This window comes from Scylla paramamosain, chromosome 24, assembly GCF_035594125.1.
Source record: "Scylla paramamosain isolate STU-SP2022 chromosome 24, ASM3559412v1, whole genome shotgun sequence".
NCBI classification, from domain to species: Eukaryota; Metazoa; Arthropoda; class Malacostraca; order Decapoda; family Portunidae; genus Scylla; species Scylla paramamosain.
In genome coordinates, this window is record NC_087174.1 from 17,999,676 (window position 1) to 18,013,236 (window position 13,561).

The 13,561-nt window shown below is 39.8% G+C and overlaps 2 protein-coding genes across 8 annotated transcripts in view; both read right to left on the minus strand.

The window, feature by feature from the left end:
* The window catches only part of LOC135112833 (proton myo-inositol cotransporter-like), a 65,299-nt gene extending 60,098 nt beyond the window's left edge, over window positions 1–5,201 (minus strand). For 3 of the 7 annotated variants that reach the window (XM_064027690.1, XM_064027694.1, XM_064027691.1), the window contains exon 1: window positions 3,553–4,091. In XM_064027690.1, coding sequence (XP_063883760.1) covers window positions 3,553–3,616 — 64 coding nt within the window. In that variant the 5' untranslated portion in view covers window positions 3,617–4,091. Of the gene's footprint in view, window positions 1–3,552; window positions 4,093–5,080 lie in introns of those variants that run through there. The other 4 variants (XM_064027693.1, XM_064027692.1, XM_064027689.1 and 1 more) reach the window with 3 other exon arrangements.
* Window positions 5,202–5,364: 163 nt separating this feature from the next.
* The window catches only part of LOC135112834 (ras-related and estrogen-regulated growth inhibitor-like), a 45,392-nt gene continuing 37,195 nt past the window's right edge, over window positions 5,365–13,561 (minus strand). Inside the window, exon 6 of the mRNA XM_064027695.1 lies at window positions 5,365–7,677. Coding sequence (XP_063883765.1) covers window positions 7,463–7,677 — 215 coding nt within the window. The 3' untranslated portion in view covers window positions 5,365–7,462. The remainder of the gene's footprint in view (window positions 7,678–13,561) is intronic.

Consider the following 13,561-nt stretch of genomic DNA (forward strand, 5'->3'; position numbering starts at 1 on the left):
AGAAAATGCAGAAGCAGGCAAAGAGTTCTAGAGTTTGATAACCTGTTAATCATTATGGTATGAGATGCACGTGTTAGTAATTTGCATTTTCTAGTATTTCTGTTTCCAGCAGTTCACACCTTATCCAATCTGGATTGAAATTTATCCACCATTTTAGAACATATGAACCTTGCTATCAAGTTTCATTGTCTCAGATAGATTGTTAATAAGAAAGACAAACAATAGTGGAGGGAATCTTTGAGATATGCCACTTGTGACCTTCCAGTCAGAGGCCTCTAAAGTGATAATCATATAGTGTTCCTTTCCATTCACAAAATCCTAGATCCATTATAGCATATCATCTACATCTGTACCTTTGTCAAAAGTCTCTTATAAAGTACTCCATTAAAAGGCTTTATGAAATCACAGTACTTGACATCAATGACATCCATCCATCTGTCCATGACCTAATCAGTTGAAGACTGTTGATCTTCCTGTTATGAAATGAAAGAACTTACAGCTGAATAAGCTATACTTCACATATGACATGATTGCCTCTGTCAGAACTGACTCCTCACTTTGCTAAAAATATACTCTTTATCTTATGGACCTATAGTTTACAGGATTTATACAGTTCCTTTTCTTATAGATTTCTCATTATCACATGTAGTACCTAGTTTATTCACTATGTAGTTATAACATTTTATGACATTGAGAAGAATGGTTACAGCAAATAAAAAGGAGTGATGTCTGGGAAAAGGTACATAAACATCTGGCAAATGTGTTCCTGGAACACATTCTGAAGTTGTGACTTGTTTTGTACAACAAACAAAAATTATCTGAATATGAATATTTGATGTGTGGGCACCAGAGTCAGTGCATAACATGCATATTTGAGCTAGTTGGTGGCAGAGAAGAGAGAGAGATTAGTGTACAAGGGAGGTATGGCAACTTGGTATTACCAAGTGGCACCAAGCCCAGGTTATATATAATGTTTAATTTAAAGCATGTGGATCTATTAATACACTACACACTTAACAATTCAGGCATGAGACTAATTAAAAATACTTGGCTGAGTTGCCACTGTTGGTAGAGTGTACTGGTTAATGAGCAGAGCAGCTGGTTGCTGTACTGGAGTGTAACTGACCAGGCCATGCTCAACCCCGGATCCCAGCTAATTAAAGTAACCCACTCTTTGAGGTGGGTTCCTAGATTTAGATTGATAGTAAACACCAATCACCATTTTATCATTAGCCTGTTAAAATATACATTAATTCCAAAAGGAGGGAAATGAATCAAATAAATCTTTGTATTGAGTTGTGAAAAATGAGTGTGTATTTGTTTAGTGAACAAGTCTATTGCAACACTGTTTAAAATAAGCTGAAGGAGCCTTTTCCAGTTCCATATGGTGCATGAAGAGTATGAGTTCTTGTATGTGTCAGTATTAGTTGAGTATGTCTGGTACCATATGCCATACTAATACTGATGCATACAAGATCTCATAGTGAGTGCAGTATCAAAAATACTAAGGATAGAGTCAGAAGTAGCAGTTATAATTGCATAAATTTGCACACTTGAGTCTGGATTTACTACTTATGTTTTCCAGATAATTTTGCTTGGTATTATGCGCAGTATTAATTTACTTCTAGAGAATCTTGAAATCAGTACACAGATGATTGATGACTGCACTATCAAAACAATACTATATAAAGGAGGCCCCATCTACCAGATTCCCATCCACCATCACAATAAAGCAATGCTGCTCAATAAAGGCTGAGCATTAAGTTAGTGCCCTGGAGAGTGGATGCCTGCAGGCTTAGTGCCCTACAGGGCCTAGTTAATCCATGGGTTAAAAGTTAAATTAGGTTTTGATCAATTCTGTCAATGACCATGAATTTGAAAAAAATAGTTTTATAAATTTCTTAAATATAGAACTATTCCCATAAGAAAAAAAATTATTGGCTGTAAAAAAATAAGTCAGCATTTCCCTAAAAAGAACACCATGTTTCCTGCCATTGTTACTGCCATCACACCTCTGTGGCCCACCGCATCTGTGGTGAAGAGAATGACCAGTGACTAGAGGAAAAATATCCATGAATGCCTCTCTCAGGAGAGAGGTAATATGAGGAGAGGATGAATGCACAGGGAAGAATCTGCCATGGGGGAAAGGTCCACAAAGGAAATGTCCAGGGTTATCTCACCTGGTGGGCTTCCTGGCTCCTAACTCAACACAGTAAAGAAGAAACACAGTAAAGAAGATTGAATGCATGGAAGCCAACACACTGATGATGTACCAGTGCAAATGATGAACTAACTCACTTTAAATTAATGATTTATACCAGTTGGATAGTCCATCACAAATAGAGTACATTTACAAATGAAGAAACAAAGAAAGAAATAATAACTATGATAATAACAATAATACAAACAGTATTATTGCAGTTTCAACCAATACACTGTACATAACTATAGCCCTTCTCAGGGTATACATATCACTGTTTGGAGCATTTCCCGCCCCATTTTATCCCACTCGGAAATTAATAACTTCTGATGAAAATTTTGAAAGTTTAAGTCAATTCTAGCTGCGATCCACCTCCATTCACCTCACATAGGATACTGAGTGTGTTCATATGTTTGTTATCAATGGTGCACATGCTCAATGGCAACATGACATTGAGTCATGATGCACCTATGATGGCGTGGAGTTACCTGCTGCAAATTAAATCACACAGAAATTTGTCAGCCATTCACATATAGGTACATGATATGTTAAGAGGAGGGAAGAACACCCAGCTGTCTGTGCTGTGTCAGTTAGACCATCTCTATGGAAGAGAGATGTGTGCTGGCTGTGAATATACAAACTGGCAGTTTACTGTCAGTTCCCTCAACTTCTTAAGGTATTTTCATTAAGTATTTACTGTTGGTATGTAATGATGAATGACAGAATGTAGGAGGTTGCAAAATGTTACATTATGTTAGTCTACCTTTAGGGGGGGTTAGGAGATTAGGATAGGTAATGTTAGGTTCAGTTAGGTTAGATAATGTTAGGTTCAGTTAGGCTAGGTAATGTTAGGTTTGGTTAGGTTAGGTTAGGTTAGGAAAGGGGGCAAAGCCCCCACAGCTAGGTTAGGTAAGGTAATGTTTGGTTAGGTTAGTGACCTTGAGGGGGGAGGTGTCCAGGGAGTCAAAGCACCTTCCAGTTGTTAGGTTGGTCATGTTTAGTTAGGATTGCGTAGAAATTTCTCATTTTCTAAACATCCTGCTTGTCATCCTTAGACTTTTCGGGAATGTCAAAAATGCCTCATTTTGGCTTGCCCCACCCAAAAAAACATCCGCATTTCTACCAGACCCTCATGCTTGTTGTCTTTAGTGATAGATAAAGAGGATGGGAGTATTGGTTGAAACTGCAAATTTACCATACAAAACCATAATAACAAAACGAAATGAGAGTTGTATGGAGATATGGATACTACATTATTATTTTAGATTGGGTTAATTTTGGTCAGATTAGATTAACACTGTTGGAGCAAGTTAAATTGAAACACAGGTAATTACTATTCACTGAATAATTACCTTCAGTAGTGGGAGATAACAAAGGCACGCTGTCATCCATGGTAGCACAACAATGCCGCATCATATCTAACAGCAGATTACCCGCATCAGTACTCTTGAACCTCACATTTCACACCACAGGTGCAGTGTCACTCGGTATTTACATTTCCCAGGACGATCTGAGACAGTAATATAACGATCAAAGACCCTTCTCAAAGCTACAGCAGCTCAGGACTTGTTCAATGCATTGATAGAAACCGTGCAAGAAGCAGAACTACGGTTTCTCATGGTTGCACGTCATCACATCAGCTGGGCCGCCTGGCCGCCTCTGCCTGTCTGCCAGACGTATGGCGCTTGTCAAATGTCAACCCCTCTCTCTCTCTCTCTCTCTCTCTCTCTCTGAGTAGAAAGCACGGGCTAAACTAAGACCCCGTCAGGTGTTACCTTATCATTTATACTTAGTCTCCACGAATACATGAACACATTATGCACAAGTGATAAGGTAACACCCGACGGGTTCTAGTTTAGCCTGTGCTTCCCACTCTCATTGCTGATTAGAGAGAGAGAGTGTGTGTGTGTGTGTGTGTGTGAGAGAGAGAGATGAGCAGCTCTATTTATCAAGTGCAATGGAATTAAAGAGAGGCCAAAATAAATTTCGTTTCGAGTGAAATTTTCAGGAGGGAAAAGGGATAATGATTCCTGTAGACTTAACACTGAGAAGCGCAAATTTCAGCATCATACCTGTATCATAAAGAAGCTCTTTGGCTGTCTGCCCGAGCAAAGGAGAGACCGATGGTACTACAGTTAACTTCTTAGCGTAGTTTTGATTAGTGAAGTAGGCCGATATCCTAATTTAGATACATAGATAGGCGTTATCATTACAATTTTTGTTGAAATTATCCAAGGGAATATTCAATGAGGCAAAGTTCTCATAGCACCAAGCGTTTACGTAGCAGTATTGTGCTTCAGTAAAACTTTTAAAAATTTGTAGCAAATACGGAAATAATGACCCTGTGTAGTGATTGGTTGTGACAGGCAAACACGTACCACGGCAGCGCTGCCATGCACATATCTTCCATATAGGAAAATTATATATATATATATATATATATATATATATATATATATATATATATATATATATATATATATATATATATATATATATATATATATATATATATATATATATATATATATATTTTTTTTTTTTTTTTTTTTTTGTCGTAAAAGATTATTTCCATTATTCTTATTCATTTGAATTTCAAGATCTCCCATCATGCATTTGCGAATTAATTAGTACACTACATGTGTTGCATCACGCTCCTATTTCAACTTATTTTCTTGATTTATTTTTGTCAATGTATATTGTGGTCGAGAAAAATTATTTGTTACTTTTCTGTCATCTACATTCAGTATCCCTTAATTCTCCCCACCCCATGATCATACTGGCAACTTGCATTGATAGCTTATCTGGTGTCATCTCATACGTAAGAGAGACGATGTCCTCCCTGGTAAACAACACTCATCATTGCAATGAGAAACTTACACAGGAATACTGACGATGGTTGGAAGGCAGGTGTGTGAGGCGGTGACTCGTCCCTGACAAAGGCTGTCCACCGTGACTGCCTTGACCAACACTGACGCAGACTTATAGGTGGTTTTGTGAGATAAAAGATACAGTTGATAATACTATCTCTTTATGAAGGTCATGACAATATTAACACAACGTTTGGGATAATCTATAATTATAGCTGAGTCTGTGCAAAGAACGCGTCCAGTGTACGGAGTTAGAACATACGAGCAGATCAGGTAAAGGAAGGCAAAACTAAATCGAGTCAATAGATTTTAATGTCTGTAACACCACAATATCTATCAAATCTGGGATCCGTGCTTTAAAACCTTTTGTTCTCTCAGCAGGACTATTTTCAAAGGCCATGGAGATTTTTTACTGTTGATGCAGAATCGTTGATAAACTCACAAGAATAATGAAAACATTCTTGGAAACCCCAGTAACTTTTATTAAACCCTATTAGAAGTAGGTGAGATAGAAGAGAAAGGTGAGATAGGACGTTTCCACACTTGGTAAAATCGCTTCCTTAAGCCAACGCATAAACCACAGTTCAAGATGATGAGAACAATTAGTGGCGCCATGTTAAACCCCGATGTAGTCATTTCATGTCGAGTATCCTGCTACACTCACTTCCAGGTTTTCAGAGCAGATGATGATGATAAGCTGACAGATACTTCCATAACTAAGGGGATAGTGGAACAGGATGAAAAAGAAAAAAAAATAGATCACCATTATCAGCTAAATATCTAAATATGTTTTTGTAAGTAGGTTGTCAGCGGATCGGAAGACATAAGACTGTAGTAAGCGTGTATTACAGTAGTGTAGAAGGTTACTTGACTTGGGACTGAGTAAGACTATGACTGTATACCAACTGCATAAGGCTGGTCAGGCAGACCACGCCGGTTATCTCCATGACTACAGATCACCTTCCTCTATCTGCTGCTACCAGTACTGTAATGTACACTCATGATATGTAAGAAAATAATATTCATTTACAAGCATTGGTCTATTTTCCTTTACTATGAAACACTTTTCTGGCAAAAGCCGTGGGTGGAGAAAATCATTTGTTCATTAATCCTCTTGTAAAAGGCATGATTGTTTCTTGGCAATCCCAGTCTTATTCATTTGTTTCATTCTGTTTATTTAGTTTCCATCATGTTAAATCAAGTTTCAAACATTCACCTCTCCGCTAAAGTTGTATGCAAGGATAAGCTGGATGAGCCATTTGAAAATTTGTACAATTCTTGTAACAAACCTGTTATCTATAGTCCTCCTGCCTTGCTTCGCCACACTGCTCCTCCACCTACTCTATACACACAACACATCACCACACCAGCAAACATTTATATCGTCTCCTACAAACAACAACAGACGTGGATTACACTTCTCTCTTTCTTTGCACTGTATCTATGTAATTTTTCTCTAACATTACAACACCAGCAAACATTTATACCGTTCCCTTCAAACATTGCAAACATAGTAGTCGCATACATATTACAACTTACTCTTCTATTACACTGCAGCCAGTTTCTTTCTATCGCTATAGTTCAAAAAGTGTAAAGTAGTTAGATTGAACCATGTAGTTAGGAAGTAAGGTCTGTTCATGTTTGACATCCACTTATTTCCACTTGTGTGTGCGTGCTTTCTGCACGTCCCATGATTTGGCAATAGTGAAAATGCAAGTGTCAGTGGTACACACATTCACGGAAGAGGATAATACACTTTGTGGGGACTGGAGGAAATACGTGAGACATGAGTATTGATAAAACATATATTGAGCATTACTAAACAATCAACCATCCATTGAGTATCACACACACACACACACACACACACACACACACACACACACACATACACACACACACACACCGCACACACAAAGACTTAAGTTCTCCTCTGGCACTACTGTGATATATATTTTTAATTCTTACTTAAACACAAGTCCTATCACTGATCCATCAGTCATATTTTTTCATCATTACTGCGATCATTGTAGAGCTGCAGTTCTTGAGCCAATATTTTGAAACGCTTTCTTCTCCCATAAGGCCTAATTTCAAAGGCAACAGAGATGATCATTCGGGTTCACATGATATTTTCTAACATTGGTGATGGTCAATCCTTCTTAATCTATCACTATAATCATGAAAACACAATTTAAAACTTAAAAAACTTCTGCTAGAGCCTGTTAAAAGTATATGAGAAAAGACGACGAAGTGTTTGAGAATGCAATACTTAGATCTATTGAGGAGAGCGCCCAGAGCAACAAGTATCAGCTGGATGGCAGAAATCATTACTATGCCCCCGGGTAAGAGGGAGGCGTCAGTTTGAAGCTCACTATAACATGAGGTTCAAGAGTCAGTCCTTGGGTAATGCCGAGTCGCTTTTCCCTCTCACGTATATTCGCGTCGCCTTGCTGCCCAAAACTCTGTCCAGCAGCGACGTCTTGTTCCTCTTGCGCATATTCTGCACTTCTTTAAATACCTCGTGGAAAGCATTGGCCACCTGCAGCACGTGTTCTGACGCTGCCACCTCACAGAAGAAACACTCTAGGTCTTTGGCTAAGATCTCACCTGTAAGAAGGTAAGCAACGATTAGTGTCTACCACATCACCAACAACAACAGCAACAGTAATATGTAACAATGTAATATATTGCTTAGGAGTCCGTGTGTGTGTGTGTGTGTGTGTGTGTGTGTGTGTGTGTGTGTGTGTGTGTGTGTGTGTTCAGGTGATCACTTTTTCGTCACCAACAGAATAATTACACTTCACGGGCACACCATAACATTACTCCATATTTACATTTTTTTTTTTAATTTTATGTAGGAGGGACACCGGCTAAGGGCAACAAAAATCCAATAAAAGGCCCACTGAGATGCCGGTCCCTGAACAGGGTCCAAAGCGGTAATAAAGAATTAAAGGATTAGTGTCTTGAAACCTCCCTCTTCAAGGAATTCAAGTCATAGGAAGCTGGAAATACAAAAGCAGGCTGGAAGTTTCATAGTTTACCAGAGAAAGGGATGAATGATTGAGAATACTGGTTAACTCTTGTATTAGAGAGGTGGACAGAATAGCGGTGAGAGAAAGAAGAAAGTCTTTTGCAGCGAGGTCGCGGGAGGAGGGGAGGCATGCAGTTAGCAAGATCAGAAGAGCAGTTAGCATGAAAAAAAGAGGTAGAAGATAGAAGTTGCAAGAGATGCAACATTGGGGCGATGAGAAAGAGGCTGAAGACAGTCAAAGCAGAGGAGTTAATGAGAAGAAAAGCCTTTGATTCAACCATGTCTGAAAGAATGGTACGAGTGGAACCCCCTAACCCCCCAGACATGTGAAGCATACTCCATACATGGACGGATAAGGCCCCTGTACAGAGTTAGCAGCTGGAAGAGTGAGAAAAACTGGCGGAGACGTCTCAAAACACCTAACTTCATAGAAGCTGTTTTAGCTAGGGATGAGATGTAAAGTTTCCAATTTAGATTATCAGTAAAGGACACACCGAGGATGTTCAGTGTAGAAGAGGGAGACAGATGAGTGTTATTGAACAAGAGGGGATAGTTATCTGGAAGGCTGTGTCGAGTTGATAGATGGAGGAATTGAGTTTTTGAGGTATTGAACAATACTAAGTTTGCTGTGTGAAATTTTAGAGAGATCAGAAGTCAGGCGTTCTGTGGCTTCCCTACGTGAACTATTTACTTCCTGAAGGGTTGGACATATACGAAAAGACGTGGAAAAGTGCAGGGTGTTATCATAAGCAAAGGAGTGGATAAGACAAGAAATTTGGTTTAGAAGATCATTGATGAATAACAGGAAGAGAGTGGGTAACAGAACTGAAGTTACAGAGAGGATAGAAGCCATAGGAGGGTAGTTTAGAAATCAAAGTTTTGTGCCAGACTCTATGAAAAGCTTTTTGATATGTCTAAGGTAACAGCAAAAGTTTCACCAAAATCTCTGAAAGAGGATGACCAAGACTCGGTAAGATTAGTCAGATCACTAGTAGAGCTGCCTTGACGGAACCCATAATGGCGATCAGATAAAAGGTTGTGAAGTGTTTAAGAATCTTCCTGTTGAGAATAGACTCAAAAACAGGATGGGCAGGAAATTAAAGCAATCGGACGATATTTTGAAGGATTGGAACAATCACCGTTTTTAGGAACAGGCTGAATGTAGGCAAACTTCCAGCAAGAAGGAAAGGTAGATGTTGACAGAGCTGAAAAAGTTTAACTAGGCAAGATGCAAGCACTGAGGCGCAGTTTCAGAGAACAATAGGAGAGGCCCATCAGTTCCATAAGCCTTCCGAGGATTTAGGCCAGCGAGGGCATGGAAAACATCATCGCAAATTATTTTAATTGGTAGCATGAAGTAGTCAGAGGATGGAGGAAAGGGAGAAACAAGTCCTGAATCATCCTGGGTAGCGTTTTTAGCAAAGCTTTGAGCGAAGACTACAGCTTTAGAGATAGATGTGATAGAAATGGTGTAATTTAGTTGAAATAAAGGAGGAAAAGAAGAATCAAAGTTATTGGAGATGCTTTTGGCTAAGTGCCAGAAGTCACGAGGGGAGTTAGATCTTGAAAGATTTTGACACTTTCTGTTAATGAAGGAGTTTTTGACTAGTTGGAGAACAGACTTGGCATGCTTCCAAGCAGAAACATAGAGCACATGAGATTCTGGTGATGGAAAACTCAAGTACCTTTTATGGGCCACCTCTCTATTATGTATAACACGAGAACAGACTGTGTTAAACCAAGGTTTGGAAGGTTTAGGTCGAGAAAAAGAGTGAGGAATGTACGCCTCCATGCCAGACACTATCACTTCTGTTATGCACTCGACACACAGAGACGGGTCTCTGACACGGAAGCAGTAGTCACTCCAGGGAAAATCAGCAAAATATCTCCTTAGGTTCCCCCCGAACTAGCACAGGTAAAATGCCAGAGGCACCTCTGTTCAGGGTGATCCTGAGGAGGTAATGGAGTGATATGACAAGATAAAAATACGAGATTGTGATCGGGGGAGCCCAACAGAGAAGATAGGGTAACAGCATAAGCAGGATTAGAGGTTAGGAAAAGCTCGAGAATGTTGGGCGTATCTCCAAGACGGTCAGGAATACGAGTAGGGTGTTGCCACAATTGCTCATGGTCGTGGAGGATAGCAACATTGAAGGCTAGTTCACCAGGATGGTCAGTGAAGGGAGAGGACAACCAAAGCTGGTAGTGAACACTGAAGTCTCCAAGAAGGGAGATCTCTGCAAAAGGGAAGAGAATCAGAATGTGCTCCACTTTGGAAGTTAAGTAGTGAAAAAAAAATTATATATATAGTCAGAGGAGTTAGATGAAAGGTATACAGCACAGATAAATTTAGTTTGAGAGTGGTTCTGTAGTTGTAGCCAGATGGTGGAGAACTCGGAAGATTCACGAGTGTGGGCAAGAGAGCAGGTTAACAGGAAGATTCTTAAACATCTATCACTTCACAACCTTCTATCTGATCGCCAGTTTTTTTTTCCGTCAAGGCCGTTCTACTGGTGATCTGGTTTTCCTTACTGAGTCTTGGTCATCCTCTTTTGGAGATTTTGGTGAAACTTTTGCTGTTGCCTTGGATATATCGAAAGCTTTTGATAGAGTCTGGCACAAAGCTTTGATTTCCAAATTACCCTCCTATGGCTTCTATCCTTCTCTCTGTAACTTCATCTCAAGTTTTCTTTCTGACCGTTCTATTGCTGCTGTGGTAGACGGTCACTGTTCTTCTCCTAAATCTATTAACAGTGGTGTTCCTCAGGGTTCTGTCCTGTCACCCACTCTCTTCTTATTATTTATCAATGACCTTCTAAACCAAATTTCTTGTCCTATCCACTCCTACGTTGCACCCTGCACTTTTCCACGTCTTTTCATAGATGTCCAACCCTTCAGGAAGTAAACATTTCACGCAGGGAAGCCCCAGAACGCCTGACTTCTGATCTTTCTAAAATTTCTAACTGGGGCAGAGCAAACTTGGTATTGTTCAATGCCTCAAAAACTCAATACCTCCATCTATCAACTCGACACAACCTTCCAGACAACTATCCCCTCTTCTTCAGTGACACTCAACTGTCCTCCTCTTCTACACTGAACATCCTCGGTCTGTCCTTTATTTATAATCTGAACTGGAAACTTCACATCTAATCTCTAGCTAAAACAGCTTCTATGAATTTAGGTGTTCTGAGACGTCTCCGTCAGTTTTTCTCACCCTTCCAGCTGCTAACTTTTTACAGGGGCCTTATCCGTCCATGTATGGAGTACGCTTCACATATTTGGAGGGGTTCCACTCATACTGCTCTTCTAGACAGGGTGGAATCAAAAGCTTTTCGTCTCATCAACTCCTCTCCTCTAACTGACTGTCTTCTGCCTCTCTCTCATCGCCGCAATGTTGCATCTCTAGCTGTCTTCTACCGCTATTTTCATGCTAACTGCTCTTCTGATCTTGCTAACTGCATGCTTCCCCTCCTCCCGCGGCCTCGCTGCACAAGACTTTCTTCTTACTCTTTCTGTCCACCTCTCTAATGCAAGAGTTAACCAGTATCTCAGTCATTCATCCGTTTCTCTGGTAAACTCTGGAATTGCCTGCCTGCTTTTGTATTTCCACCTTCCTATTACTTAAATTCCTTCAAGAGGGATGTTTCAAGACACTTATCCTTCAATTTTTGACTACAGCTTTGAACCCTTTTCTGGGACCGGCATCTCAGTGGGCTTTTTATGTATTGGATTTTTGTTGCCCTTGGCCAGTGTCCTTCCTACATAAAAAAAAAAAAAAGTCGTTGCGCACATAAGCGCAACACCCAGCTTTGGATTGAAAATGAGGATAGAGAAAGTAGAAGGGAACAGAAAAGGGGCAACTGTCAGTTGTTTCAAACACCTGTGTTTCACTGAGGAAAAGAAGATGAGGTTTAGTAGAAGAGAGATGGTGTTCTACAGATTGAAAATTAGATCTAAGACCACAAATGTTGCAGAAGTTAATGAAGAAAAAGTTGACTCGGAGGTGTCAAGACATTTAGGATCGATACCAGAAGAGCAGTCTGACCTGGGGACATTTGTGACCCCTTCCTCAAATGGGAACTCAGAGGCTGGTGTAGGAGTTGCCATGATAATTTTGAATTTTGAGTAAAGGGTATGTGTGCAATTAGGTGATTGTAGTTTTGTGTGAAGGAAGAGAGTTGTCTTTAGAGGGGCAGACTGTGACTGCCCCCCCTGTGTTGTAAGATACAAGGGGAAACGTTCAGTGAGGTCACAGCTGGGTTTAATAATAGGTTCACAGCACCCGCTGATCCAGACCTCACTGAGAGCAATTATCGTTTCGGCAAGTGCCTACTGCCGAAACGATGATTACTCCCAGTAATGTCATACATACAAACATATATACATATAATATGTGTGATTCGATACTCCCAGCAAAAAAAAAAAAAAATGAAGAAATATTTTAAAATTTTGAATGCACAATAAACTCCTCGTTAGTTTGTAGTATAACAAAAACCACAGATCCTTTGATGTATGAATGAAGAGCATAAAGATGACATGGCCTCATTGGCAGAGGAGGAGGAAGAAGAGAAGGTGTAAAAAGAAGAAAAAAAATAGATTAGCATCATCAAAGGTATTACTTCCTGTCCATAAGCATGTCATCAAAGACACACAACTGAGGTGTTTTTAAGAACACTATAAATGCTTGAGTGATGGCGAGTCAGGTGTGGCACTGATCCATCATGGTAGGAGCCGCGGATAATAATGTGTGTGGAGTGAGAAGTAAACAGTTTATCGTCCCTTAATACTGCGAGTGACAGCAGCTCTTTCGTGTCGTGCAGTCTTGGGACCATATTCTGAAACACTTCTGCGCCGCATCTCCAATACTTTCAAAAGGCTCTAGTTAAAATGACTCTAGTTTTTAAGTGTTTATACCGTTTTAGTGACAGATTAACAAGATTTCTACATTATTAACAGGAGAAATACTCTTGAGAGCCTGGCTAATCATCTCTGTGGCCTTTGAAAATAGTCGTGGTGAGAAAGCAGAGCGTTTCAGAATATGGGTCTTGGGCAGTTGCCTACGTAGTTAGGTTCCTCGTAGAATCCCACTCGCAAATCGGAACAAACTGGGGACACACTATGAACTAGATGTCACATTCTCAACCATTTCGACGTCTTCACCTTGGCTTCTTCGAACAGGCCCTATTGGAAGATAAAATCAGGATATTTCAAAGGGTTTCCATCATTCTAATTATACCTTAACAAGGATTCTGCACCATTAATAAAAAAAAGTATCTATTAGCAGATTAATAATTTCTGCGGCCTTTCAAAATAGTGGCTAGCCACTATGTTATGTATTTCCCTCAATCTTAAGTAATTTATCCGCTGACAATATTCTCACGAATCTTGGCAGGTGGGAGGCAATGCCCGTATTCTAAAACACTTCAGCACTTACCCATTTGCTACAGTGTTTAAATAGAT